Source organism: Pelodiscus sinensis, chromosome 12 (assembly GCF_052426305.1).
Source record: "Pelodiscus sinensis isolate ZL-2025 chromosome 12, ASM5242630v1, whole genome shotgun sequence".
Taxonomy (NCBI): domain Eukaryota; kingdom Metazoa; phylum Chordata; order Testudines; family Trionychidae; genus Pelodiscus; species Pelodiscus sinensis.
In genome coordinates this window covers 14,052,266-14,079,396 of record NC_143063.1, presented here as the reverse complement: position 1 = coordinate 14,079,396, position 27,131 = coordinate 14,052,266, and the positions used below count along the sequence as shown (strand labels likewise).

Sequence of the window (27,131 nt, the reverse complement as noted above, 5' to 3'; positions counted from 1 at the left end):
AAACAAAGGGTAGGAATAAATGGTAAATTTTCAGAATGGAGAGGGGTAACTAGTGGTGTCCCCCAAGGGTCAGTCCTAGGACCAATCCTATTCAACTTATTCATAAATGATCTAGAGAAAGGGACAAGCAGTGAGGTAGTAAAGCTTGCAGCTGATACTAAACTGTTTAAGATAGTCAAGACAGAAGCAGACTGTGAAGAATTTCAAAAAGATCTCACAAAACTGAGTGATTGGGCAACAAAATGGCAAATGAAGTTTAATGTAGATAAGTGTAAAGTAATGCATGTTGTAAAAAATAACCCCAACTATACATATAATATGATGGGGGCTAGTTTGGCTACGACAAATTAGGAAAGAGATCTTGGAATTATCGTGGATAGTTCTCTGAAAAACTTCCACACAGTGTGCTGCAGTGGTCAAAAAGGCAAATAGAATGTTAGGAATTATTAAGAAAGGGATCGAAAATAAGACACAGAATATCTTACTGCCCCTGTATAAAACTATGGTACACCCACACCTTGAGTACTGTATACAGATGTGGTCTCCTCACCTCAAAAAAGATATTTTGGCCTTTGGAAAAGGTTCAGAAAAGGGCAACTGAAATGATCAGGGGTTTGGAACAGGTCCCATGTGAGGAGAGGCTAAAGTGACTGGGACTTTTCAGTTTGGAAAAGAGGAGACTGAGGGGGGATATGATAGAGGTATATAAAATCATGAGAGGTGTGGAGAGGGTGAATAAAGAAAAGTTATTCATTAGTTCCCATAATTTAAGGACTAGAGGACACCAAATGAAATTAATGGGTAGCAGGTTTAAAACTAATAAAAGAAAGTTCTTCTTCACACAGCACATAGTCAACCTGTGGAACTCCTTGCCGGAGGATGTTGTGAAGGCTAGAACTATAACAGAGTTTAAAGAGAAGCTAGATAAATTCATGGAGGTTAGGTCCATAAAAGGCTATTACCCAGGGTGTAGGAATGGTGTCCCTGGCCTCTGTTTGTCAGAGGCTGGAGATGGATGGCAGGAGACAAATCGCTTGATCGTTGTCTTTGGTCCACTCCCTCCAGGGCACCTGGCCAATGTCGCCAGACAGGCTACTGGGCTAGATGGACCTTTGGTCTGACCCAGTATGGCTATTCTTATGTTCTTATGTTATATGCTGGATTTTTGTTTTCATATATATATATACTCTCTTAAAATTTTGCAAAAGCCATAAACCTAATTGATTTCAGCTGATAATGAATATCACAGATGACTAAACTGTGTGTTAAAAAAGAGTATTTCCTTATATCAGTTTTAAATTTGTTGTCTTTAAATGAAGAACACATAATTGGCAGAGACAGAAGTACCACAAAATTAAGTCAATGTTGTTACTGAATGTGCTAGACTTCGTCATTAGGGTGTTTTCCTGTACTACGATGAATATCCTCAGCTCCTTGTGAATTTAATGGAAAAGTTGGAAAATCTTCCAGGATCATGCTTAACACTGATGCAGAAGCACTTTCTTATAGCTATTGAATCAGCTCCACCCTAATTAAATTTTCCCATCAAATTAAATTATAGTTCTAATACAATGGTTTTCAGATACTGTCTCTCAAAGAACTTTACTCACATCTCCTGCTATAATGCTAGATATAACGATAATTCTGAATGTAATTTTTGTCTTACCTTTATAATGTAAATATAGTGTGTCATTCAAGCATGGGGTCACATATAATTTTTGCTGTTTGCAGATGTCTCGCAGTAGCTTTTTTGTCATTCTAAAATATTAACAGGAAGCATGAACAACTTAAAAATCTTTAATTATAACACATTCTGAAAGCTTTATCTGCCATATTTTAAATAGCTGAACAATCTGCTTCTTCAATGACACATAACTTGGGCTATGTCTATACTACAGAGTTTTTGTGGAAAAATAGCTGTTTTTCAACAAACACTCGTGGAGCGTCTATACCTCAAGCACGTTTTTGCACAAGAAAATCAAAAGAACAAAGGGGTTTTTGCACAATTGATATTCCTCTTTCTACGAGGAAGAAGCCTTTTTGTGAAAGAGTTCTTTCGCAAAAAGGCATGTGTGGAGAGGGAAGAGGGTTTTTTTTTTTGTTTTTTTTTTGGTGCAAAATGAGGAAAGAGGAAAAAGCACAGGTGCCCTGATGGCCATTCTGGGCATATCAATCAGTGCTTATTTTCAAGACAGCGTCCATGTAGTCTGGACACTCTCTTTCATAAAAGTCCATCATTTTTTCGATGAGATTTTGCAGTGTGGACTTGCTCTTGCGTAAGAAGCTTTTGGGGAAAATCTCTTCTGATAAAAGCTTCTTGCACCGTCTAGACGTAGCCTCAGGTATGTCTATACTACAGAGTTTTGTCAGAAAAATGGCCATTTTTCCGAAAAAACCTGAGTTATGTCCACACTGCAGATTGCATTATTTCGAAAGTAAATCGAAAGATCCGAGAGTTTTTTCCGGCATAGGTAATCCTCTTTCTACAAGAAGCCTTTTCCAAAAGAGCTCCTGAGGAAAAAGGCGTGTGTGGTTGGGGAGGAGGGGGTTTTTTTTGAAAGAAGAGGCTTCCAGGAAATAACACAGGTGCTCTGGTGGACACTCGGTCAAAATTAATCAGGACTCTATAGTTCCTGTCTCCTGGCCCCTCTTAAAGCCGCAGGCACCCTGGACAAGCCTTGTGGCAGGAAGCCGGCCTGAGAGCAGCACCTCACTGTGGCTCTCCCTGCCATAGGCCTTGCCACTCATGGCCCAGCCTCAACCCCTCCGCAACCCTCTTGGCCTTCGCAAGGAGCAGCCCAAAGGGTCCCAGGACCCACCCAGGGGGACCAAGAGGTGGGCACCCTTCTGGTCCACAGACAAGATCCTGTCCCTCCTTGAGCTGAGGGAGGAGGACACCTTGCAGGATCTCCACTCCAAGCACTGCAACACGGAGATCTAAGGGTATGTCTACACTAGCTCATTAATTCGAGCTAAGTAGGCAAATGAGGCAACCGGAGTTGCAAATGAAGCCCGGGATTTAAATATCTCAGGCTTTATTTGCATGTTCGTGTCCAGTTGCCATTTTGAAATTTCACTAGCCCGAACTCACTGCCATGCAGCTACACAGAGCAGTAAAACATTAATTCGAACTAAGTCCTGTTACTCCTCATGGAGGAGGAGACGGAGACCATGACCCTGTTCCTGGAGCCAGTGCCTGTGAACATCTCCCAGTCCTTGTTGGATCCAGGGAGGGGTCTTTGTCACACACACAGGGCAGAGGAGGCTGGCACACAGGGGGTGGGATGCGAGTGTCACTCGGGCTGCTTGGGCTAGACATCGTGCTGCGGTCCGTGTGCGGCACATGGACACAACAGGCAGCCCCTGAGCACAGGTGGGATCCTGTTGCCAAGCTCAGAGGTGGTCACACACGTCTTGCCATGGGGTGGAGGGTGGGAGAAGGGGCTCTCAGCACCTGCCAGAGCTGGAAGCAGGCTAGCCACCAGGGCACAGGTATGACACCAGACACACCAAGGAGTGCAGCGCACAGCACATGGGCGTGCCTGCATGTGCGAGGCACTACCTGCTCCCACGGGCAGCGCTGTGAGCTGCAGGTGTGTGTGCGGATACCAGGGAGGGCCAGGCTGATGTGCGGATATGAGGGATGGCCAGGGTGTGCGGATACCAGGGAGGGTCTGATGCCCACGAGGGAATCCCATTGTGGCCAGACACTTCCCACTCACCCCTGGCCCACGGAAAAGCAGGCAAGGGAAATGGGCAGTATGGTCCCCTGGGTAGCTCAGGGCCCTGTGAGGCAGGGCCCACTGTGCAGGCCACACATGGCCTAGCTCTTGGGACATCCCCCTCCTCAGCCCCGAGGACTGTTGGTCGCTGCTCACAGAGGAGGGCATGGCCTCAGGGACAGTGTCTGCATGGATGACTGACCGCCTCTCCCTCTTTGTGTCCTCCACAGCTGGACCAGCCGGGACTGAAAGGAAAGCCACACCACCAGAGCCAGAAGCCAGAGCCAGGGGGCCTGAAAGCAGGCCAGAGTACAGGAAAACCTCATGCGCCAGCATGTCAGCGTCCTGCATGACATGAAGCAAACCCTGGCACAGAAGGTCTGTAAGGACTCAGAATGGTAGAACTGCGCATGCGACCAGCTCATGCAGCAATGTCATAGTATGTGTGCCATCATGTCATGCACACCCGGCTGCTGTTGCTGCTCCTGGCTTCCACTCTCCTGCCCTCCCTGCTATGCTCATTCCCACTCCGTCTGCCCCCCATGATATGCCTTTGTTCCCTTCCAAGGTGATGCCCATCTCCCCTCCCCTTCCCTTACCCTCCTGCCACTCCTGACCTTGCTCCAGTCCCCCCTCCTGTCTTTCCCTCCTGTTGTCCTGGACCCACCCAACTGCAACTCCGATGAGGTCCCTGCACCTGAGCTGGCACATCTAGCCACCCTCCTTTCCCTCTAGGCTATGAGCTCTACTCCAACTCCAGGTTATGAGCTCACCTCCCCCTGCCCACCTTTTCTGAATGTAAGATAAATACAGACTTCATTTTGTTGGAAACCAAACAGGTGTCTTTATTGAGAGGTCAGGGAAGAGGCAAAGGGAGAGGTTGTGGTGGGGAAGGAATAGGGCTGCAAGCCAGAGGCCCCTGGGGGGTGGCCCTGAGGAGAGTTATTGGGGTGCTTGAGAGAACCTCTCTCTCAGGGTCTCCCAGATGTGCATCCCGGCCTGATGGGCCTGGCAGATGGCAGCTGTCCTTGGCTGCTGGAAGGCTCGCCCCTCGCAGACAGCGTCGAAGTTGATGACCTTCACCACTTGCAGAAGGAGACAAACAAACACACAAAACAGAGAATGAGAGAGGGAGTGCCTGAACCCTGGGGAGGTGCCCGTCCCCCTCTTTTCCCCTCCCCTCCTCCAAACATCCCAGGAAGAAAGAGTTACTCACCTTGTGCAGTAACGGTTGTTCTTCGAGATGTGTCCCCGTGGGTGCTCCACTCTGGGTGCTGGTGCGGGTTGCAGGTGGGTGTCTTGTCTCCAGAGGGTGGGGGCGAGCCAGGCACATAGCTCCAAAAAGGTGGCCTTCTGCATGCATAAGTTTTGGAAACCCTGCTAGTCATCCCACCGCTCCATGACCAGCCGGCCCCACCAGTCCAAACTGGAGTTGAGCCTCCAGAAACACCTCTCCACAGTGGGTTTTTGACCAGCCGTCACACCCCAATAACTCTCCCCAGGGCTACCCCTCAGGGACCTCTGGCTTGCAGCCCTATCCCTTCCCCACCACAACCTCTCCTTTTGCCTCTTCCCTGACCTCTCAATAAAGACACCTATTTGGTTTTCAAGAAAATGAAGTCTGAATTTATCTTACATTCAAAAAAGGTGGGCAGGGGGATGGGGGCTCATAACCTGGAGCAGGAGGGGAGCTCATAACCCGGAGGGAGAGGAGGGTGGCTATATGTCCCAGCTCGGGTTGTTGTGCTCCCCCATGTCAGGGAGTGCCAGCAGGCACCTGAACGGGGCCTTTAGGCACCCGAAGGCGCATTCAACCTGCATGCAAGCCCAGTCCAGGTGCGCGTTAAATTGTTCCCTGCTCAGGTTCAGGTGGCCAGTGTAGGGCTTCATGAGCCATGGCATCAGTGGGTAGGCCACGTTGCCCAGGATGCAAGTTGGCATCTGCATGTCCTCAACCGCAAAGTCCCTGAGGGGGAAGAATGTTCCAGCCTGCAGCCTGCGGTAAAGGCTAGAGTTCCTGAATATGCGGGCATCGTGTGCCCAGCTCGACCACCGTACAAAAATGTCTGAAACTGTCCATGTTCATCGTCCAGGGTCTGCAACACCATGGAGAAGTAGCCCTTCTTGTTAATAAACTGGGCCGCTTGGTGGTGTGGTGCACGGATCAGTATGTGTGTCCCATCGACTGAGCCTCCACAGTTTGGGAATCCAAGGGCAGCAAATCTGGCCACAATGGAGTCCAGGTCTCCGAGGTGGATGATCCTGTGCAGCAGGATGGAGATGATGGCTCTCACCACCTGCAGAAGGAGATATAGAAACACATAAAACAGAGAATGAGAGGGGGTGCCTGAGCCCTTGGGAGGTGCCCGCCCCCATCCTTTCCCCTCTAAAGACCTCAGGAGCCACACCCCATGAGGCTGCCCCCTTCCCCCAGAAGCAGGCTGTGTGAGGGCGGGACGGTACAACTCCCCCCCCCCTCCCAGGTTCGGGCCTTGTCCCCACCCTCCACTCCTTCTCCCCTTTCCCAAGCGTTCCTCTTTTCCAGCTCCTTCCCCCAGGGACTGTACCCCGAGAGTGTCTTACCTCCATAAAGACGACCCCACAGGTGAACACCACACTGAACTGGTGTCCCACCGAGTGGTAGCTGTTGGGGGTGGAGAGCTTCCACATGGCAATTGCGACCCTCTTCCCCAGGGGGATGGCGGGCTGCAGGTGGGTGTCCTGTCATTGGATTGCAGGGCCACAGCTCCAGGAAGGTGGCCTTCCACATGCAGAAGTTTTGGAGCCACTGCTGGTCGTCCCACTGCTCCATGACGAGGCAGTCCCAGCAGTCGGAACTGGTGTCCAGCCTCCAAAATCTCCTCTCAGTCATGGGATACAGGGCCAAGGGCATTGCTCCCACATCGAGGCAGAGGTTATCTATGCTGAGCTCTGAGTCAAGCTGCGGCAGGACTGTCATGACGGTCTGCTGATAGTGCTGCAGAAGCTGCAGCATGGCAGTGTGGGACCATCCGCTCCAGCTCCATGGCAAAAAGAGAAAAAAATGTTGTGGCGTCCAAGATAGCTGAGAACCAAAGCGCACACTGCAAAATCTTTGCTGTCCCTCAGAGAGGTAGACAAGCAAGCAGCAGAAGCTGAGAAACGGCTGTGGAGGGGGTGGGGGGGGGGGGCAGAGGGTTCCTTTAGGCATGCGTCTCAGATAGCCATAGGCAATAGCACAGGGAAGTAACTGCTGACCTAATGCCCTGGCAGAAGTGGTTCTGGGTGGCCTTTTATGCGAGACAGTGTCCAATGAGTGTGGACGCTTTCTTTCGAAAAAGCAGATTGCTTTTTCAATCCGCATTTGAAGTGTGGACACTCTCTTTCGAAAGAAGATTTTTTTTGAAAGAGATCTTCCAAAAAACTTCTTTCAAAAGAAGCTTGCAGTCTAGATGTACCCTCAGAGTGCCAGAGTGGGGAACAGCTCTGACATAGGGATAAAAGACAAGATTTACATCCCATCTTAGTGAGCCACTAAGTACATGTTTCCTTTGTTAAAAATTCTCTCTGAAATAGTATTATTTGAAATATTCATACTCAGGTTGTTAAACAATGTATTGTTTGAAGTGATACTGTGAAAGGGTCTAATCCTACAGACAAAGTGTCCATTACATTTGCACAATTGTCTCTGAAACTATTAAATAGCCCTTCATGGTGTACTCAAAATGTGATTTGCTATCCTGACATCAAAAAGTAATATGAATTTTGTAAACTATCAGGAACAATTTTTAATTGGATTCTTATATACCGTTCATCTTATATACTGTTTTGCTGCATCATTAAAGACAAACACATACAGAGAGATCCTTGTTCTACTTAAGACAATGGCAAAACTCCCATTGAATTTAACGGCCCCACAATTTCAGTTATTAATATAATGAGAATAAATTACCGACGGCAGTCTTTGTTTTCTTCTGACTTTTGACTGGATGAATTTGTCACTGATTTATGATCACCACCTGACTGCTGCTCATTATGTTGATATGTTTTGGGCACAGTGTACACTATTTTCTCTTCAGATTTAGTATCTTCTTGTTTTATGTAAGAAAAAATATTGCCATATAATAGTATTAATATAACATTTACATTTACTTTTAAAAGAAAAATACAGTATTTTAAAAGTACATTTCCACAACAATGTTTAAATAAAAGCAGTCCATTCCAGTAAGTGTTTTGTTAACGTTTTTTAATTAAAGAAAATTGCTGCCTTTTTAGAAGCTGTAGCTATTAACTACAAAATAAGACCAATCAAATTTTTCTTTATTGCTTACTTCTATATAAACTTGAAGTGGGCTTTGATATGTTAGTATTTATGGGTATGTCTACATTACCCCGCTAGTTCGAACTAGCGGGGTAATGTAGGCATACCACACTTGCAAATGAAGCCCGGGATTTGAATTTCCTGGGCTTCATTTGCATATGCGGGGAGCCGCCATTTTTAAAACCCCGCTGGTTCGAACCCCGTGCAGCATGGCTACTCGGGGCATGAACTAGGTAGTTCAAACTAGGCTTCCTAATTCGAACTACCGTTACTCCTCGTGGAACTACCTAGTTCGTGCCCCGTGTAGCCGCGCTGCACGGGGTTCAAACCAGCGAGGTTTTAAAAATGGCGGCTCCCCGCTTATGCAAATGAAGCCCGGGAAATTCAAATCCCGGGCTTCATTTGCAAGTGCGGTATGCCTACATTACCCTCCTAGTTCGAACTAGGAGGGTAGTGTAGACATACCCTAAGACTCCAAAAAACAAAACAAAACCAAACCACTTATTACAGTCATAGAATCATAGAATACTAGGACTGGAAGGGACCTCGAGAGGTCATCGAGTACAGTCCCCTGCCCCTATGGCAGGACCAAATACTAGACCATCGCTGATAGACATTTATCTAACCTACTCTTAAATATCTCCAGAGATGGAGATTCCACAACCTCCCTGGGCAATTTATTCCAGTGTTTGACTACCCTGACAGTTAGGAACATTTTCCTAATGTCCAACCTAAACCTCCCTTGCTGCAGTTTAAGCCCATTGCTTCTTGTTCTATCCTCAGAGGCCAAGATGAACAGGTTTTCTCCCTCCTCCTTATGACACCCTTTTAGATACCTGAAAACAGCTATCATATCCCCCCTCAGTCTTGTTTTTTCTAAACTAAACAAACTCAGTTCTTTCAGCCTTCCTTCATAGGTCATGTTCTCTAGACCTTTAATCATTCTTGTTGCTCTTCTCTGGACCCTCTCCAATTTCTCCGCATCTTTCTTAAAATGCGGTGCCCAGAACTGGACACAATACTCCAACTGAGGCCTAACCATCCCAGAGTAGAGCAGAAGAATGACTTCTCGTGTCTTGTTCACAATACACCTGTTAATGTATTCCAGAATCATGTTTGCTTTTTTTGCAACAACATCACACTGCTGACTCATATTCAGCTTGTGATCCACTATAACCCCTAGATCCCTTTCTGCTGTACTCCTTCCTAGACAGTCGCTTCCCATTCCGTATGTGTGAAACTGATTGTTCCTTCCTAAGTGGAACACTTTGCATTTATGTTTATTAAACTTTATCCTGTTTACCTCAGACCATTTCTCCGATTTGTCCAGATCATTTTGAATTATGACCCTATCCTCCAGATTAGTTGCAACCCCTCCCAGCTTGGTATCACCTGCAAACTTAATAAGCATACTTTCTATGCCAATATCTAAATCATTGATGAAGATATTGAACAGAGCTGGTCCCAAAACAGACCCCTGTGGAACCCCACTTGTTATACCTTTCCAGCAGGATTGTGAACCATTAATAACTACTCTCTGAGTACGGTTATCCAGCCAGTTATGCACCCACCTTACAGTAGCCCCATCTAAGTTGTATTTGCCTAGTTTATTGATAAGAATATCATGCAAGACCATATCAAACACCTTACTAAAGTCTAGGTATACCACACCAACCGCTTCTCCCTTATCCACAAGACTCGTTATCCTATCAAAGCATTCACTATGTTAGGCATTCCTTCAGCTTTCTCGGTGAAGACTGAAACAAAGAAGTCATTAAGCATCTCTGCCATTTCCAAGTTTCTTGTTACTGTTTCTCCCACCTCACTGACCAGTGGGCCTACCCTGTCCTTGGTCTTCCTCTTGCTTCTAATGTATTTATAAAAAGTCTTCTTGTTTCCCTTTATTCCCGTGTGCCTTTGCCTTTCTAATCTTGCCTCTGCATTCCTGTGTTGTTTGCCTATATTCATTCTTTGTAATTTGTCCTACTTTCCATTTTTTATATGACTCCTTTTTAATTTTTAGATCATGCAAGATCTTGTAGTTAAGCCAAGGCGGTCTTTTGCAATATTTTCAATCTTTCTGACTCAGCGGAATAGCTTGCTTTTGGGCCCTTAACAATGTTCCTTTGAAAAACTGCCAATTCTCCTCAGTTGTTTTTCCCCTCAGTCTTGATTCCCATGGGACCTTATCTATCAGGTCTCTGAGCTTACCAAAAGTTACCTTCCCGAAATCCATTGTCTTTATTTTGCTGTTCTCCCTTCTAACCTTCCTTAGAATTGTGAACTCTATGATTTCATGATCACTTTCACTCAAGCTGTCTTCCACTTTCAAATTCTCAACCAGTTCCTCCCTATTTGTTAGGATCAAATCTAGAACGGCATCCCCCTGGTAGCTTTTTCACCCTTCTGAAATAAAAAGTTGTCTCCAATGCAGACCAAGAACTTATTGGATAGTCTGTGCCCCGCGGTGTTATTTTCCCAACATGTATCTGGATAGCTGAAGTCCCCAATCGCCACCAAATCTTGGGCTTTGGATGATATTGTTAGTTGTTTAAAATAAGCCTCATCCACTTCTTCCACCTGGGTGGGTGGCCTGTAGTAGACTCCTAGCATGACATCACCCTTGATTTTAACCCCTTTAAGCCTAACCCAGGGTATGTCTACACTACACCACTAGTTCGAACTAGTGGGGTAATGTAGGCATACCGCACTTGCAAATGAAGCTGTGCTGCACGGGGTTCGAACCAGCGGGGTTTAAAAAATGGCGGCTCCCCGCTTATGCAAATGAAGCCCGGGAAATTCAAATCCCGGGCTTCATTTGCAAGTGCGGTATGCCTACATTACCCTCCTAGTTCGAACTAGGAGGGTAGTGTAGACATACCCCCAGAGACTCTCAACACTTCCGTCTCCTATGTCCATCTCCAACTCACTCCAAGTGTGTTCATTTTTTCCCAGTCTATCCTTCCTGAGCAAGCTGTACCCTTCCATACAAACATTCCAGTTGTGTGTATTATCCCACCAAGTTTCTGTGATGCCAACAATGTCATAATTGTACTTATTTATTAGCACTTCCAGTTCTTCCTGCTTATTACCCGTACTTCTCGCATTTTTATATAGGCATCTAAGATACTGATTTGACCTTGCCTCCCAGTTTTGCCCTGACCCTCTGTTCTCTCTGCCATTATAGTTACAATGAATGGTAACAATGGAGCATTAATATCAGAGCTCTTATAATTTCTCAGTGAAATGATATATGACTGGTGCATATCAAAGCTATCTTCTCAATTAGAGGTGATAGGTCTGCCAATCTTGTATGTAAAGAAATTAAAATAATAGTACATCCATGTTATTCCAGCATACTGTAGTTGTTAGTGTAGCTTTTCCATACAATTACCTTTCTTTATAGCAACTGTGGTATCTCCAGTGCTGTAATCATACAAAATCTCCTTTGAGCTGCTTTGTAAATTCACATCACCTTTGATTGCCTCCTCAGGCTCTGGCTCTACACTTTGTGCTTGGGACTGAAGTTCTGCCATTTAAAGAGAGTCATAAATAAGATGGGCTAAGCAAATATATAAATATACAGAGCTAAATTATGCTTTCAGTTACACCAGTTGGGAGTTTATGGAAGCTGTTTATAACTAAGAGCAGAATTAAGTTCACAATACAAACTTGAAGGCTATTGAGTTTCCTATTAGGGCAAAACCAAGTTCAGTGGGAGCAGGAAGAAGCTCATATTGGATCATATTTTGATCCTACTTACACCAGCATAGCAGAACAGGATTTAACCCAATGCAGTGTGTAGCTATGTGAGTAAAGGCAGCACTGGACAGTAAGGACTGGTCTACAGTAGACCAGGCAGGTCATCTTAAGGTATGCCTGGATTCATCTTATCTTAAGCTGAACCATCACAGTGTCTGCATTGTGGGCGGCCAACAGAAGCACACACTCCTATTAGGTTTCCTTATTCCTCACAAAATGAGGAGTACAGCATGCCAGTGGGGAATGCCCTCAGCGTTCAATTTGGGAGAATATACTAGACCTGCTAAATTGAATGCTAGATGATCGACCCTCTGGAGGTTGATCTTTTCCATAGTGTAGACAAGCCTGAAAGTTCAATTGGCAAAATGTAACCTACTTAAGAAAAATTAAGTATCCACATGAACCTTAAATTAATACTAGCAGAAAACACTATAGTCAAGTGTTAGTGTAGCTTTTCCTTTCATTTACCTGTTTTTACAAGACTATTTTCATTGTTTGCCTGGATGTCTTCATTTCTGCAATCACCTGGAGTCTCTTCTGACATCTCATGCTCATTAACTTCTTTCTTGAGTCCCTTCTCCAGATCAGTCTCTTCATATGGTGTTTGCATTTTATGCTCTGTCATTTAGATGGATGACAATCTAGTTAGCTAATATTATTTTACTCAGGAAAAATATCCAATTGCTTCAATGGGAATATTGCCTGAGTAAAGAGCAAAACTTCAGTCCTACAACTGGATTGGTGTTGATAGTCGTTTGAGCCTCTGACTGTGTAGGCAGGAAGGTACAATTACAGGGACCTGATTACAGAATTAAGAACTAAAACAAGACTGAAAAAACAGATTGTGAAAAAATGTATCATTTTCAAAATCTTTCTTGAAAACCATCCTGATGTGTTGTTTAAGAGGATGAAAAAGAATAAGCGCTAAAACAGAATAAATAAACAATGATTAAACCAAACAAAAAATTAAACAAACAAACATGGTAACTACACCAGAGTATGTCAAGGTTATATTTAAAAACAAAATCCTCAAGCCTGTTAACCAAAACACAGTATATAACTATCAAATTGTGTGCCTGTACCAGCATCCTGGTCACTTCACGCTAGAATGAGCCTTTAGGTGCAGGATAGAGAAAAGGGCAGAACATAAATTGTCCTTCCCCAAAAGGATGATAGGAAAGAATTGTGCCTCAAAGGATTTGACTACATGGGCAAATTTTGATGTGGAAAAGTGCCTTTTGATGACAAAACTGCATGAGCGTTCACACTGCAACATGACTTTCGCTGGGAAAACTTAAAAACCAGAGAATAGTCCTGCAGCACATTAGAGACTAACAAAAAATGTAGATGGTATCATGAGCTTTCGTGGGCCCAATCCACTTCTTCAGATGAATGGAGTAAAAGGGTCCAGGATGCAAATATATAGCAGAGAAAGGGTACGTCTACACTACAGCGCTAGTTCGAACTAACTTAGTTCGAATTAGTTAATTCGAACTACGCTAATTCGAACTAACGCATCTAGAACTAAAAACTAGTTCGAACTAGCGTTTTGCTAGTTCGAACTAGCGTGTCCACACTGATTGGACGCAGGGGGGCATTTAAGGGCAGCTGAAACCGGTTCTGGCAGGGCATCAGGTCAGTAGTTGCTTTGTGTGGCTGCTGTCTGAGGCTATCTGAGGCTCGTGCTTAAAGGGACCCCCCTGGACAGCCGGTTCTCAGCTTTTCCTGCTTGCTTGCCAACCTCGCCGAGGGACAGCAAAGCGTCGGTCTCTGTGCCCGTCTGTGTCGGTGCTTCCCTTCGGGGGGGACCGCCGCAGGTAGCAACATGGAGCCACGGCTCGCCCTGCACCTTCTGGTGCACGTTCTGGACTTGCTGCTGCAAGCCTGCCAGCAATGGCTCGAGGCTGCCTGGCACCACCTGGGGAACGTCAGCCCCCTGCCTCTCCGCCTGGCCGCAAGCAGCGACTGGTGGGACCGCATCGTCCTGGAGCGCTGGGACAACCGACAGTGGACCCAGAACTTTAGGATGAGGAGGGACACCTTCCTGGAGCTCTGCGAGTGGCTCGCCCCTGCCCTGCAAAGAAGGGACACTCGCATGAGACCCGCCATCCCCCTCCAGAAGCGGGTGGCCATCGCCCTATGGAAGCTCTCCACGCCGGACAGCTACCGATCCGTCGGGAACCAGTTCGGCGTGGAGAGATCCACCGTCGGAGCGCTGCTCATGCAGGTACGGCGCTCGTCGGCCAACGAGCCGGGGGGGAGGGAGGCTGCAAGGAGGGGATGGGCCGCCCTAGGGACAAAGGGGGGGGGCGGGAGGAGGCGAAAGCGCCCCGCACCGGAGGGGTCGGGCTGTCCCGGCCGTACTACACGCCGCCAGGGGGGTTGCTTCCGGGAGTGGGGCGCAGGGCACTGCCAGGACACGCACGCTCCCAGCCACCCGGGCGCCCCACTGATTGGCGCTTTGCTGTGTCTCTCTCCGCAGGTGGTCAAGGCCATCAACCGGGTGCTGCTCCACAGGGTGGTCCGCCTCGCCGACCCGGACGCCGTCATCCGGGGATTCGGCGCCCTCGGCTTCCCCAACTGCGGGGGGGCCATCGACGGGACGCACATCCCCATCCGTGCCCCGGAACACCAGGCGTCCCAGAACGTCAACAGAAAGGGGTACTTCTCCGTCATCCTGCAGGCCGTGTGTGACCACCGGGGACAGTTCACGGACATCAATGTGGGCTGGTCCGGCAAAGCACACGACGCACGGGTGTACCGGAACTCCTCCGTGTGCCAGCGGCTGCAGGACGGGACCTTCTTCCCCGACCGCCACATCAGGGTCGGGGACGTGGACATGCCCGTGTGCCTGGTGGGGGATGCTGCCTATCCACTGCAGCCGTGGCTCATGAAGCCCTACACGGGGCACCTCAATCCCTCCCGCCAGGCCTTCAATAACAGGCTGACCAGGGCCCGCATCGTGGTGGAGGGGGCCTTCGGGCGACTGAAAGCCCGCTTTCGATGCCTCCTCACCCGTCTGGACCTGGCCGAGCACAACATCCCTCCCGCGGTGGCGGCATGTTGTGTGCTCCACAATTTGTGTGAGCGGAAGGGGGAGGCTTTCCTGCCAGCCTGGATGGCTGAGGCTGACCGCATGGCTGGACACTACGGTCAGCCCCGCACCGCCGCTGTCCGGGAAGCCCAGCGGGGGGCCATCCGGATCCGGGAAGCCCTGCGGGAGAGCTTCCAGGTGGAGGAGGAGGAGGACTGACCTCTCCCTGCATGCCCCTCCGGGGCCTTCTTCCACCCTACCCCCGCCCTTCCCCTTTCCCCTCCCTACCTACTGTCAAATAAAGACACCTGTTTTTCAAACATAAACGTCTGTTTATTTCACAGAACTGGGGTGAGGGGAGGGAGGAATGAAGGTGGGAGAAGAGAGGGGGAAACCTGGGACGAGGGAGCTGGAAGGAGAGGGGAGGGAAGGGAGGAAGGGAAAGGAAAGCTCAGGGGTGGGAGTCCGGCTGCCTCTCCCGTCTCGCCACACTGCGGATCCGGGGGCGTCGGTGGGGAATGGTTGTGGAGGGGGGGGCAGAGGGGAGCAGGGGGAGCAAGAGGAGGAGCAGGGGGAGCAAGAGGGGGAGCAAGCGGGGGAGCAGGGGGAGGAGGAAATGGGAAGCGGTCCAGCAGGCTCTGGAGGTGGCCTCACAGAGCACGGCCCTGCTCCTCCAGGGCCTCCAGACTCCTCCGGCGAAGCCTGAGGACCTCCTGGACCCAGTGGTCCTGGAGACGGAGCTGTCAATCCAGGAACCGGAGGTGCCGCCTCTGGTAGTCCTCCTGGTTCCTGGCTGTCCTGCTTGCCCGGGTGCGGGCGGCTGCTGCAGGCGGGGTGGTGCGCCCTGCAGGCCCAGGTGCTGAGGCTGTGGTGCAAGAAGACCAGCGGTCAATTACCCCAGGGGCCCAGGTGTGTGAAACCCAGCTCCCCTCTGCAAGGCCAGGGCCCCTGCAGGATCCCCAGCTGCTGCTCCGTGGTGGGCAAGGCCCAGGCGCACGGTCCCGGGGTTCCCTCTCGCCTCAGCCCCCCCGTACACATAAGGGGAACACGAGGGTACTCACAGGTGGACGCCTCCCCGGCTTCAGACGACGCAGGCGAGCGGCTCTGTGGCATGCCTCGGGGGTCCCGGGTCCTGGGCAGGCTGGCGGCAGGCTCCTGGCTCTCAGAGCCCTCTTCCTCCTCCTCCGTGTCCAGGAGCGGTCCCTCTGCCCCGGGGTCAATCATGTCCCGGGGGGCAGGGACGGCATGAGCCCCCAGGATGCGGTCCAGGGCATAGAAGTGGGGGCAGGCCTCCGGGTCGGCCCCTGGCAGGCAGGCCCGGGAGTAGGACTGCCGCAAGTCCTTTATTTTGCAGCGCACCTGCTCCCGGCTGCGCTGGTGGCCCCTGGCGGCCAGACTGGCAGCCATGCGTCCGTAGACGGCCGCGTTCCGGTGGCTAGTTCGGAGAACATTGGAGGCTTCCCCCCAAACCTCGATGAGGTCCACGATCTCCGCACTTGACCAGGCGGGCGCCCGCCTTTTGCGCCCCCGGGTAGGCTCCTGGGAGCCGCCAGGCTGGTCCTGGGGAGCAGTGGAGGGCTGGGAGCCCTTGGATGGCTGGCTCATCCTGTGGCAGGTGCAGGCACGGGTGCTTGCAGCCTTGCAACTGGCACAAAGTGAGTAGCCAGCCCGTGGCCCTTTAAGGGCTCCGGGGCCGGGAGGGGGGCAATAGAGTTTCCCTGGTGTTGGCCAGAGTGGCCACCAGGGAAACCTGGGAAGCCTTAGCCTCCCACTAGTTCGAATTAAGGGTCTACACAGCCCTTAATTCGAACTAGCTAGTTCGAACTAGGCGTTAGTCCTCGTAAAATGAGGTTTACCTAGTTTGCACTAAGCGCTCCGTTAGTTCGAATTAAGTTCGAACGGAGCGCTAGTGTAGCGCCTAGGAAAGATAGTTCGAACTAACGGATGTTAGTTCGAACTAACTTTGTAGTGTAGACATACCCTTAGTTAATTACCTAATGTTTAGCTGGTTCACTTATTAATCAGGATTTTACATCCCTACTGTCAATGAGGGAACTCTCAATGTGAACACAATTTGTCAAGAAAGGGGGCAAGTGTGAACACATGCTGGTGACTTCACAGTTGTGAATTTCTCCATGTTGACATTAGTTTCCTCATGAAAACCTGATATCTAAAATAGTGATAGAAATGTAGCCGTGTTAGTCTGGGGTAGCTGAAGCAAAATGCAGGACAATGTAGCACTTTAAAGACTAACAAGATGGTTTATTAGATGATGAGCTTTCGTGGGCCAGACCCACTTCCTCAGATCAAATAGTGGAAGAAAATAGTCACAACCATATATACCAAAGGATACAATTAAAAAAATGAACACATATGAAAAGGACAAATCACATTTCAGAACAGGAGGGGGATGCGGGGGGGGGGGGGGAGGAAGGAAGGTAAGTGTCTGTGAATTGACGATATTAGAGGTGGGGAGAGTGGGATGTTTGTGAGTTAATGGTATTAGAGGTGATAATTGGGAAAGCTATCTTGATAATGTGTAAGATAGTTCAAGTGTTTGTTCAATCCTCTTTGGAGAGTGTTGAATTTTAACATGAATGACAGTTCAGAGGATTTCCTTTAAAGTGCAGATGTAAAAGATCTTTGTAGCAGAATGCAGGTGGTTAAGTCATTGAGAGAGTGTACTTTCTGGTTAAAATGGCAAGAAACTGTTTTTTCGTGATCTTGTCTGATATCTGTTTTGTGGGCATTAATCCTTTGGCGAAGTGTCTGAGATGTTTGTCCAATGTACATAGCAGACGGACACTTTCGGCACATGATAGCATAGATTATAGTTCTGGAACTTAATTCGAACTAGCGGAGTGCTTAATTCGAACTAGATAAACCTCATTCTAGGAGGACTAACGCCTAGTTCGAATTAAGTACAGGCAGTCCCCGGGTTACGTACAAGATAGGGACTGTAGGTTTGTTCTTAAGTTGAATCTGTATGTAAGTCGGAACTAGCGTCCAGATTCAGACACTGCTGAAACTGACCGCCAGTTCTGACTTACATACAGAATCAACTTAAGAACCCCAGGCGTCCCCAAGTCAGCTGCTGCTGAAACTGATCAGCAAATGATTCCAGGAAGCCCGGGGCAGAGCAACTCTGCCTGGGGCTTCCTGTAGTCAGCGCTGGTCAGTTTCAGCAGAAGCTGACTTGGGGACGCCTGGGGCAGAGCAGCTGGGGTGCTGCTGGGTTGCTCCAGTAGCGCCGCTCCTCGGTGCTACTGGACCAACCCAGCAGCACCCCATCTGCTCTGCCCCAGGCGTCCTGATTCAGCCGCTGCTGAAACTGACCAGCAGCGGCTGAATCAGGACCTGGGGCAGAGCAGCTGGGGTGCTGCCGGGTTGGTCCAGTAGTGCCCAGAGCGGGCGCTGCAGGACCAATCTGCAGCGCCCCAGCTGCTCTGCCCCAGAGTCCAAAACAAAAGCCTGGTCTGCTGGGGGAGGGAGAGCACACTAGCTGCGCCCCCCCTCCCGCAGCAGACCAGGGACACGGGGAGCAGAGCCGCAGCGGCAGCGGGGTGCCGCACCTCTGAGGCTTTGCTCTAGCAAAGCTTCAGAGGCGAGGGACCGCGCCGCGGCTGCGGCTTCAGTCCGGGAGCCTGTGGTCTGCTGGGGACAGTCCCCAGCAGACCACAGGCTCCCGGACTGAAGCCGCAGCCGCGGGGGGGTCCCGCGCCTCTAAGGCTTTGCCAGAGCAAAGCCTCAGAGGCGCGGGGAACCGACGCTGCTGCCGCTTCAATCTGGGTGCCTGTGGTCTGCTGGGGACCGTCCCCAGCAGACCACAGGCTCCCGGACTGAAGCCGCAGCCGCGGGGGGGGGTCCCGCGCCTCTGAGGCTTTGCCAGAGCAAAGCCTCAGAGGCGCGGGGAACCGCCGCTGCTGCCGCTTCTGTGACAGACCCCCGCCGGTCCGCCCGGGTCCCCCACATCCCCCCTCCCTACCACGAGACCCCAACCCACAGAACCCCGCTGGGGTGACTAGATAAAAGGGCAAGGACCCTGTCAATTCGACTGTCCCGACGGGGACCCGACTTACCGGCAGGCCGCCGGAGGCGACCCCGTCCCCCCGCCAGGACCCCGGGCAGACTGGTACCCTGGGCCAGCCCCGAGGAGAAGGAACCCCGAGTTCGCTGATCCCCGACCCGGACTCGCGGCCGGGTGATCGCACTCAATCAGCCAGACGGCGGGTCCGCTGAACCCCCCTTTTCCCGCCGGAAGGGGGCGCTCGCACCCACACGGGCCGACACAGTGGTGGAGAATGTGGGCATTTGCGATTGTGCCCCCCCTGTCACACAGACGCTAGACGCCCGAGCGGTTGGCCCCCACGGAGGGCCCTCGACGACGACGACGACGCGGCCCTCGCGATGGAGCCACGCCAGCTACTGGATTGGCTCGGGGAGACGCAGCGGAGACAACAACAAGCCCAGCAGGAGCAACAAACACAGTTAATCCAGCAACTCACTACTCAGTTCCAGGAGCACCAGAGACAGCTGGTACGGGAACTGTCGGCGCAGCAGGAGCAATGGCGCCAGACTGTAGAAAAAAGAGTCGGAGCGCCGGCAACAAACTCTACAGGACCCGTGGAGGGACCCGGGTTGCCCCTCCGGCTCACGAAGTTGGGGCCTCAGGATGACCCAGAGGCTTTCCTGACGACCTTTGAGCGGGTGGCCACCGCAGCCAGGTGGGCGCCGGAGCAATGGGCCACCCTGCTGGCCCCGTATCTTACAGGGCCCACCCAACTGGCCTACCGGAGCCTATCCGTCAACGACGCCCTAAACTACCACAAGGTCCGAGAGGCCATCTTGGACCAAATAGGACACTCTCCCGAAACCTGCCGCCAGAAGTTCCGACAGGAGGCATTGAAGGCGGGGGACCGGCCTAGGGCGGTGGCTCAGCGCCTCCGAGAGTGGGCGACCCGGTGGTTGGAGCCAGAGCACAAAACGGGCACTCAGGTCCTGGAGCTGATTGTTCTGGAGCAGTTCATCCACATCTTGCCCCGGGACGGGCAACGGTGGGTGCGGAGAAACCGACCCACGACCGTGAACGAGGCGGTGGGCCTAATGGAGGCCCATCTCTTGGCGGAGACAGAAGAAGGCAGCGCCCGACGAGAGGCGCTACCGGGCCCGAAGGCGGGGGGCACGCGACCACAAGGTAAGCCCACCGAGAGGGCCCAGCCCGCGGGGAACCGGCGAGGGAGGGACAATATACCCCGGCTGGCCCCCGTGTGGCCAACCAAGACAATGGGGAGATCGGAGGGGGAAGACGCCCCCGAGAGGCCCCCCGGGGAGCCCCGGCCTGGCCCGAAAGGACCTTGCTTCCAGTGCGGGCAAGAGGGGCACTTTAAAAGAGACTGCCCGCTCATGGACTGTACCCTGGCCCAAGAGGAACGAGCGGAAGCCACAGGAGGGAGGCAGTGCGGGCAACGGAGAGTCCTCACGGATATGAGGGTTGGGGACCGGCGCGTGAAGGCCCTGGTGGACTCAGGCGCTACGATGACGTTGGTGCGGACGGACCTGATCCCCCCGGGGCGGCCCGGCGGGGACCCCGTAAGGATGAAATGCGTGCATGGCGACGTAAAGGCCTACCCCACCGTCTGGGTCCGCCTAACCGGAGGCGGACAAGAACGGGTCTGGAGGGTGGGGAAGGCCCCGCACCTGCCCTACCCCGTGCTAATCGGGCGAGACTGGCCCGAATTCGGACGACTGCCCGGAGCGACGAGCGACAACCCCGGGAAGACATCAACAGAGACACGTGCCTGCAGGTGGAAGAGGCCCCTGATTTCGTGGTATAACAGAGACAAGATCCCTCACTCCAGCATGCCTGGGAGCAGGCCGCCGGCCCAAGGGAGACAGACGGGGACCTGGAGACCCCAGCCCAAGGACCGAGCTTCCAGGTACTAAATGACCGCCTGTATCGAGTGACCAAAGAGGGAGGGGGGGGGGGAACTCAGACAACTGGTAGTCCCGGCGCGGTTTCGGCGGGAGGTCCTAGAGTTAGGACACGCCAACCCGTGGTCGGGCCATCTGGGGCGGGAAAAAACCCTGGCATGGGTGCTCCAGAGGTTTTATTGGCCCGGGGTGTTCCGAGCCGTAAGTGACTTTTGCGAGTCATGCCCCGAGTGCCAGCGCACGGCCCCGGCTCGGGTACCGAAGGCACCATTGGTGCCCCTCCCAATAGTGACGGTGCCGTTCGAACGCATAGCGATGGACTTGGTGGGACCCCTCGAGCCTTCGGGGAGAGGCCACCGGTATATTATGGTTGTAATAGACTATGCGACCCGCTACCCCGAGGCCGCCCCGCTCAGGAACACCAAGGCCCTTACCTTGGCCCGGGAATTAATGAAGATTTTTTCGAGGGTGGGCCTCCCCCAGGCGATCCTCACGGACCAAGGCCCGAACGTCACCTCCCGGGTCATCCGGGAACTTTGCCGGCTGTTGAAGATTCGACGACTACAGACTTCCGTCTACCACCCTCAGACGGACGGATTGGTCGAAAGATTTAACCAAACGTTAAATGGTATGCTGCGACGATTCGTGCAGGACGAACCCCGAGGATCGGACCAGCTGCTCCCGGGCCTCCTGTTCGCGGTTCGGGAAGTCCCCCAGTCATCAACGGGCTTTTCACCCTTCGAGCTCCTCTACGGGCGTCACCCCAGGGGGATTCTAGACTTGCTGCGTGAGGGATGGGAGAGCCAGGCCACCTCGGGAAGGGGGACCGTCCAATACATTACCGAACTGCGCGAAAGACTAAGCCGACTCGGAGAATACGCCCGATTAAACCTGGAAGACACCCAGAGGCGGCAGACCCGGTATTATGATGCCAAGGCACGGCTGAGGGAGTTCCAACCGGGGGACCGGGTGATGCTCCTACTGCCGACAAAGGAATCCAAACTACTGGCCCAGTGGCAGGGACCCTTCGAGGTGGTGAAAAGAGTGGGAGAAGTGGATTACGAGATCAGGTTGGCGGGGAGCCGGCGGGGCACCCAGGTCTTCCACGTGAACCTGTTGAAAAAGTGGGTCCCCCGCGAGGCCCTGATGATTGCCACGCCATCCGAAGGAGAAGACCTCGGTCCTTGGGGCGGGGAGGAAGAACTGGAAGGAGAGGGCGCGATAGGAGCGGAGTTGACGGACCCTCAGCGGGAACAACTACGGGACGTCCTCCAGAGACACCGAAAGACACTCACCACCCGACCCGGACGCACGACCCTAGGGACACACCGGATAGAAACCGAAGGCGGAAAGGTCGTCCGAGAGCCACTCCGTCCGTTGCCCCGAAAGGTGTGGGACACCGTCGCCTGGGAAATCCAGCAGATGCTGCAGTGGGGCGTGATAGAGGAGTCCAGGAGCGAGTGGCGGAGCCCGATTGTCCTGGTCCCGAAACCAGACGGGTCGACGAGGTTCTGTATCGATTTCAGAAAAATCAACTCCATCTCCCGCTTCGACGCGTACCCTATGCCCCGGGTGGACGAACTCCTCGAGCGACTAGGCCAAGCCGCGTACATATCAACCTTGGACCTCTCCAAGGGGTACTGGCAGATCCCGCTAGACCCCGAAGCCAGGGAAAAGACAGCCTTTTCAACCCCAGTGGGACTATTCCACTTCATAACCATGCCTTTCGGACTACATGGAGTGGCGGCCACCTTTCAGAGGGTGATGGACCGCATGCTGACCCCCCACCAAGAGTACTCCGCCGCCTATATAGACGACATCGTCGTCTACAGCCAGACGTGGGAAGAACATCTAAAGCATTTGGAAAAAATACTAACGGCCCTCAGTCAGGCCGGTCTCACGGCCAACCCAAAAAAGTGCCGCTTCGCACAGCGCGAGGTGTCGTACTTGGGGTACACAGTCGGGAGGGGGAAGCTGAAGCCAATTTTCAGTAAAATCCAAGCGCTCCGCGACTACCCGAGGCCAACAACAAAGAGACAGGTACGACAGTTTTTGGGGCTCGCGGGTTACTATAGACGGTTCGTACCTCAATTTGCCACCCTCGCGGCGCCCCTGATGGAGATGGTAAAGAACACCGAACCAACGCGAGTGAGGTGGACCCTGCCAGCAGACCGGGCGTTCCGGACATTAAAGGACAAACTGTCAGACGCCCCAGTGCTGACCCAACCCGATTTTAACAGACCTTTCTTCCTGTACACAGATGCCTCTGAGGTGGGCCTCGGGGCGGTTCTAGCCCAGGAACGACAGGGAGAAGAACACCCCATTCTATACCTCAGCAGGAAGCTCCTGACCAGAGAAAGAAGTTACGCCACTGTGGAAAAGGAGGCCCTGGCGGTGAGGTGGGCGATTGACGCCCTGAGATATTACTTATGGGGAAATAAATTCAAACTGATAACAGATCATGCCCCCCTTGTGTGGCTAAATACAATGAAAGATATGAACACCCGCATTATGCGCTGGTACCTAGCACTACAACCCTACTGTTTCGAGGTGGTACACCGGCCGGGGGCCACCCACAAAAACGCGGACTTTTTCTCACGGATAGGAGAAACCACGAACCCCCCGAGGGAGTCCCTCCAAAGGGGGGAGGTATGTGACGGACCCCCGCCGGTCCGCACTAGAACCGTGGCCGTCGGCACCCCCTGGGGGCCGCCTGACGGACCGGCAGGCAGCCCGGAGAGCAGGAGAGAGCGGTCCTGGGAGGAAACCCCGCAGGGGGAGGGGCGGCTAACCCCCCGGCGGGGAAGGAGGGGTCAGGGACAGCCCCATCGGAGGGGCGAGGAGCCCGCCCGGCGTTCCGCCCGGCCAGAACCGCACGGAACCGGCTTCAGGCTGGGACGCCCCGGCCGTGACGTCAGCGGACGCCAGGACGCTGGGGGGGCGGCCTGGGTGCCCCTGACGTTATCACCCGGGCCGCTTGAAAAGCGACCCGGCGGAGCAGGACGAGGCGGCACTCGGGAGAGCTGCCGCCCCCACCGCCGACCTAGCCGCCAAGGGGAACCCCCCCCCCGCCGTGGAGGAGACAAGGGAGCGACCCTGAACCCTCACGACGGCCGCAGGACGAGACCGGCGCCTCGGGCGGGGTAAGTGACTGCGGGACTCCCCCCACCGGGGAGGAGGGGAGCGGGGAGTGGAAGCAGCCCGGGGCGGGGGCCTTCTGGCGCCCGTGGACAGGCGCGTTACGGGGATAAACCCCGCCTGTTGTGTGAGGAACGTACACTGCGTTCTCCCCCCACTTAGGGCCCCGGGCTGGGACCCGGGGGAGAGGGCGGGCCCGGGTCCCCCACGTCCTCCCTCCCTACCACGAGACCCCAACCCACAGAACCCCGCTGGGGTGACTAGATAAAAGGGCAAGGACCCTGTCAATTCGACTGTCCCGACGGGGACCCGACTTACCGGCAGGCCGCCGGAGGCGACCCCATCCCCCTGCCAGGACCCCGGGCAGACTGGTACCCCGGGCCAGCCCCGAGAAGGAACCCCGAGTTCGCTGATCCCCGACCCGGACTCGCGGCCGGGTGATCACACTCAATCAGCCAGACGGCGGGTCCGCTGAACCCCCCTTTCCCCGCCAGAAGGGGGCGCTCGCACCCACACGGGCCGTCACAGCTTCAGTCTGGGTGCCTGTGGTCTGCTGGGGACCGTCCCCAGCAGACCACAGGCTCCCGGACTGAAGCCGCAGCCGCGGGGGGGTCCCGCGCCTCTGAGGCTTTGCCAGAGCAAAGCCTCAGAGGCGCGGGGAACCGACGCTGCTGCCGCTTCAATCTGGGTGCCTGTGGTCTGCTGTCACAACGGCCCACCGGGCCAGTCCACCCCTGCACTCGCCAGCTGATAAAACCTACTCGCCACGGGTGAGCGGGCGAGTGCATTTGTCAACCCCTGCTTACTTATTTCTGATAGCAGCTGGGCTAAGCTGGCTGTGTCATATTAATCTTACCCACGCTAACCTACTACATGCCCCTGCCTTATACGGGTGTCCCCCACAGATCTTTTACTCTGTGGAGGTTTCATCCATCTCCCTCCTTGTAGGGTGCATCATCTAACCCTCTACTTCTCATATGTCATACAAATTCCTTGTGGGTAGGAGTACCAAACCCTCCTGTTTCCCATATCACATGAACAGCCTTCCCCCACACATGGGGGATATCTCCCTGGATGGATTTTGGGTGGGGTATGTGAGGGTGTTGTTCCTCCCCCCTCACCACCCGCAAGCCTCAGGTAGGCAGGCAGCCTGAGTGAACAATACAGGCAGTCCCCGAGTTACGCGGATCCGACTTACGTCGGATCCGCAGTTACAAACGGGGCACTTCCTCTCCCTGGTCTCGAGCAGACCAGGGAGAGGAAGCAAAGTGGCGGCGGAACGCGCAGCCAGCTGACAGCCCAGACGCGCTCCGCTCTGCTCCCCCCCCCCCCGTCTGCAGACCAGGGGGAGGGGGAGCAGAGCAGAGCAGAGCGGCGGAACGCGCGTTCTGCCGCTCCGCTCCGCTCTGCTCCGCTCCGCTCCGCTCTGCTCCCCTCCCCCCTCCTGCAGACCAGGGGGGGGGGGGCAGAGCGGAGCGCGCGGCCAGCTGACAGCCCAGACGCGCGTTCCGCCTTTCTGCTCTACTCTGCTCCCCCTCCCCCTGGTCTGCAGACCTGGGGGACGGGGAGCGGAGCAGAGCAGAGCAAAGCCGCGGAGCCCGAGGGCAGCAGGATAGCCACGCGCGTCTGGGCTGTCCCGCTGCCCGTGTGTTCCGCCGCTTTGCTCCCCGTCCCCCTGGTCTGCAGACCAGGGGGACGGGGAGCAAAGCAGAGCAAAGCCACGGAGCCCGAGGGCAGCAGGATAGCCACGGCGCGTCTGGGCTGTCCCGCTGCCCCCGTGCTCCACGGCTTTGCTCCGGACGCCTGTGGTACAGCAGCTGGGGCGCTGCCGGTTGGTCCCGTAGCGCCGCTCTGGGTGCCACTGGACCAACCCAGCAGCACCCCAGCTGCTCTGCCCCAGGTGTCCCCTAGTCAGCAGCTGCTGAAAATGACCAGTGGCTGACTACAGGAAGCCCCTGCCCCGGGCTTCCTGGAATCAGCCGCTGATCAGTTTCAGCAGCAGCTGACTTGGGGATGCCTGGGGTTCTTAAGTTGAATCTGTATGTAAGTCAGAACTGGTGTCTAGATTCAGCCACTGTTGAAACTGATCAGTTTCAGCAGCGGCTGAATCTGGACGCCAGTTCCGACTTACATACAGATTCAACTTAAGAACAAACCTACAGTCCCTATCTTGTACAATAGTGATAGAAATGTAGCCGTGTTAGTCTGGGGTAGTTGAAGCAAAATGCAGGACAATGTAGCACTTTAAAGACTAACAAGATGGTTTATTAGATGATGAGCTTTCGTGGGCCAGACCCACTTCCTCAGATCAAATAGTGGAAGAAAGTAGTCACAACCATATATACCAAAGGATACAATTAAAAAAAATGAACAAATATGAAAAGGACAAATCACATTGCAGAACAGAAGGGGGATGCGGGGGGGTGGGAAGGGGGAGGAAGGAAGGTAAGTGTCTGTGAATTGCTGATATTAAAGGTAGGGAGAGTGGGATGTTTGTGAGTTAATGGTATTACAGGTGATAATACATGTTTCCCCAATTATCACCTGTAATACCATTAACTCACAAACATCCCACTCTCCCTACCTTTAATATCAGCAATTCACAGACACTTACCTTCCTTCCTCCCCCTTCCCACCCCCCCCGCATCCGCCTTCTGTTCTGCAATGTGATTTGTCCTTTTCATATTTGTTCATTTTTTTTAATTGTATCCTTTGGTATATATGGTTGTGACTACTTTCTTCCACTATTTGATCTGAGGAAGTGGGTCTGGCCCACGAAAGCTCATCATCTAATAAACCATCTTGTTAGTCTTTAAAGTGCTACATTGTCCTATCTTGTACGTAACCCGGGGACTGCCTGTATAATAAATTCTGCTGAGACAGGAGATTGCTCCCAGCTTGCATCCTTGAGGCAGAGAAACAAAATTTTGTTTATAAACAGTGATTAATAGGGGATTAACACAAGCTTGGTGAACTGCAAAAGGTAAGTAGTCTAAATGGGAAGTAATTGTAGATTTTTCTACCATGGATCTTAAAAAGCAAGTAATTGACACAGACTTATTGGTTAACTTTGTAAATGGTTATCCTATTACATCCCTATTTTCTACAACTGTTTCTATTGTTGTATTCAACATAAAATCCCATACTGGGTCAGACCAAAAGTCCATCTAACCTAGTATCCTGTCTTCCAACAGTGACCAATGTTAGATGCCCCAGAGGGAGTGAACAGAACAGTTAGTCATCA

The 27,131-nt window shown here is 52.8% G+C and overlaps 1 protein-coding gene across 3 annotated transcripts in view; it reads right to left on the bottom strand.

Annotated features, from left to right (window-relative positions):
• DNAAF1 (dynein axonemal assembly factor 1) overlaps positions 1 to 27,131 on the bottom strand; it is a 107,284-nt gene that overhangs the window by 78,715 nt on the left and 1,438 nt on the right. Inside the window, exons 2-5 of one of the 3 annotated variants that reach the window (XM_075940325.2) lie at positions 12,253 to 12,402; positions 11,417 to 11,551; positions 7,654 to 7,792; positions 1,667 to 1,758 (exon numbers count right to left, since the gene is read on the bottom strand). In XM_075940325.2, coding sequence (XP_075796440.2) covers positions 1,667 to 1,758; positions 7,654 to 7,792; positions 11,417 to 11,551; positions 12,253 to 12,394 — 508 coding nt within the window. In that variant the 5' untranslated portion in view covers positions 12,395 to 12,402. Of the gene's footprint in view, positions 1 to 1,666; positions 1,759 to 7,653; positions 7,793 to 11,416; positions 11,552 to 12,252; positions 12,410 to 27,131 lie in introns of those variants that run through there. The other 2 variants (XM_075940326.2, XM_006117632.5) reach the window with 2 other exon arrangements.